Source organism: Ceratina calcarata, unplaced genomic scaffold (assembly GCF_001652005.2).
Source record: "Ceratina calcarata isolate Rehan_Ccalc_2016 unplaced genomic scaffold, ASM165200v1 scaffold949, whole genome shotgun sequence".
Classification (NCBI taxonomy): domain Eukaryota; kingdom Metazoa; phylum Arthropoda; class Insecta; order Hymenoptera; family Apidae; genus Ceratina; species Ceratina calcarata.
Genome location: NW_017180889.1, coordinates 4,517 through 6,810, shown reverse-complemented (window position 1 = coordinate 6,810; position 2,294 = coordinate 4,517). Strand labels below are relative to the sequence as shown.

General features: G+C 37.2%; 1 protein-coding gene across 2 annotated transcripts in view; it reads left to right on the top strand.

Moving 5' to 3' along the window:
* Positions 1-1,288, top strand: part of LOC108631773 (putative ATP-dependent RNA helicase DDX43) — a 10,265-nt gene extending 8,977 nt beyond the window's left edge. For both annotated transcript variants that reach the window (XM_026819140.1, XM_018035934.2), the window contains 3 exons: positions 558-799; positions 878-1,040; positions 1,118-1,288. In XM_026819140.1, coding sequence (XP_026674941.1) covers positions 558-799; positions 878-1,040; positions 1,118-1,258 — 546 coding nt within the window. In that variant the 3' untranslated portion in view covers positions 1,259-1,288. The remainder of the gene's footprint in view (positions 1-557; positions 800-877; positions 1,041-1,117) is intronic.
* The last annotated feature ends 1,006 nt before the right edge of the window (positions 1,289-2,294 follow it).

The window sequence follows — 2,294 nt, the reverse complement described above, 5'->3', positions numbered from 1 at the left end:
AATAAAGGGTATGCATATACGGAGGCGGAAATAGAAAGGAACAGATAAATGTGGTAACGAAAGGCGTCGAAATCGTTATTGCAACGCCTGGTAGATTGAATGATCTAGTAGAAGCAAACATTTTAAATATTTCCACAATTACATATCTCGTGTTGGATGAAGCTGACCGTATGCTTGATATGGGTTTTGAGCCACAGATTAGAAAGACATTAATTGACATACGACCGGATCGACAAACAGTTATGACGAGGTTTACAATTGTTTCTTATTTTTAAGCTTTACATTGAGAAAAAGATTTGGTTTGCAATAGAAATGAAATTATATACGTTGAAATTTTAGTGCTACATGGCCTCAAGGAGTTAGGCGTTTAGCTCAATCTTACATGAAAAATCCGATCCAAGTCTTTGTTGGATCTCTCGACTTGGCGACTGTGCACACAGTCGTTCAAAAAATATTTATAATCGACGAAGAAGAAAAGACGAACATGGTTAATATTACATAAAATCTTTTAGACCGTGTTTCAAAAAGACATGGATAATAGTTAGTGTTCTCCACAGATGTATAAATTTTTCCATAACATGGCTCCTACCGATAAAGTGATGGTATTTTTCGGAAAAAAATGTAAGGTCGACGATGTATCAAGTGATTTAGCATTAGATGGTGTTAAATGTCAAAGTATACACGGAGGAAGAGAGCAGAGCGATAGAGAACAAGCTTTAGAAGACTTAAAGACTGGCGAGGTTCAGATTCTTTTAGCAACCGATGTTGCTAGTCGGGGTATTGATATAGAAGACGTTACGTATGTGTTTAATTGTTATACTTAGAACTACAATCTCTTCGTACACCAATGTTTAATATAAAAAATATTTTTTTCCAGACATGTCTTGAATTATGATTTTCCACGGGATATAGAGGAGTATGTTCACAGAGTGGGTCGTACCGGTCGTGCCGGCCGCACCGGAGAAAGTATATCATTCATGACAAGAAAAGACTGGTCGAATGCACAAGAATTAATCAATCTTTTGGAAGAGGCTAATCAAGTACGTCATAAAATATTTGTACATTTGCGTCAAGATTCAAATTAATAGTTAAAATATATAAATATTTCTGTGTACAGGAAGTACCTAAAGAATTAAACCAAATGGCTGAAAGGTATGAGGCGTGGAAGAAGAAACGGGCGGCCGAAAAACAATCCGAAAGAATGGATAGCAGAGGCGGTGGTTATGGAGGTGGCAGGAGAAGTAATAATAGATGGTAGTTTTTACCTCTCCAACGTTATTGAATGTGTATATATATCGTTTATAACAAACTTATATATTATATATATTACCTAATTTTTGTTATGCATATATTATTTTTAAGAATATCGTAGTTGATAATGAACAATAAATTGTACATACTGAATGTCAAGAGTATTACACATTTTCCTGCTAAATGCTAAACTCCACTCGCGATACGATCCCGAAAATCGAGGCAAATTAATTCGCGGCAGTTGTCAAGAATTCGAAGCGAGATGTTCCGACCGCGATGTATTCGCACTGTACGAGGATTGTTCGATTTCCTTTTTAAGATCATTTAAATAAGCGAGCAACTCACTTTTCTGATTGACGTACTCTTCTTCGCACTGCGCGCAAATGTCTTGCGTGAAATAGTCCACCATTGAACGTCCATCCGATTTTAACGTTCCGAGCATGTCATGATTGGTTTAAAAACGATTCCAGTTGGAATCGAGCACCTCGATTCTTGTCTGAATCTGCTCAGAAACTCGTTTTTTCACTCGTTACTGCTCGCGATATTAATCTAAAAAGATTGTTTTGCTTAACAATAAGTGCGGTTATTAAATTAGACATAACTCAATCTTTTCGAAACGGCGCAGGATTACGTAGAACTTTCGAGTTGAGAGAACTCCGTTTGAAAAAACGCGGAGAATTACTTAGATCTCGCGAGCTTCTTTTTACTAAGACGATAGAGAGAAATCGTGGAAACGAGAGAGAGGAAATGAGAGAATATTCACTTGTGCTTCACACGCGTGTCTTAATATTCGTCTAAGTTAATTTTCGCACTCTTTTCCACCGGATCCGGTTCGAAGGACTATAAAATATTTTGAGAACTCAGTAGGTCCTGTGGATAAGTAAATCGGATTGATAAGTTCGAATTGAGAAAAGAAAATTATGTCTACGAGACCGTTAAACTTTATTCGAATAGAGCACTTGCACGAGATGTGATCGCTTTGACAAATGATTTGCGAGTGAGAACGGTGAGGACTGCCAACGAAGGTCGGCAGTTGTCAGTTA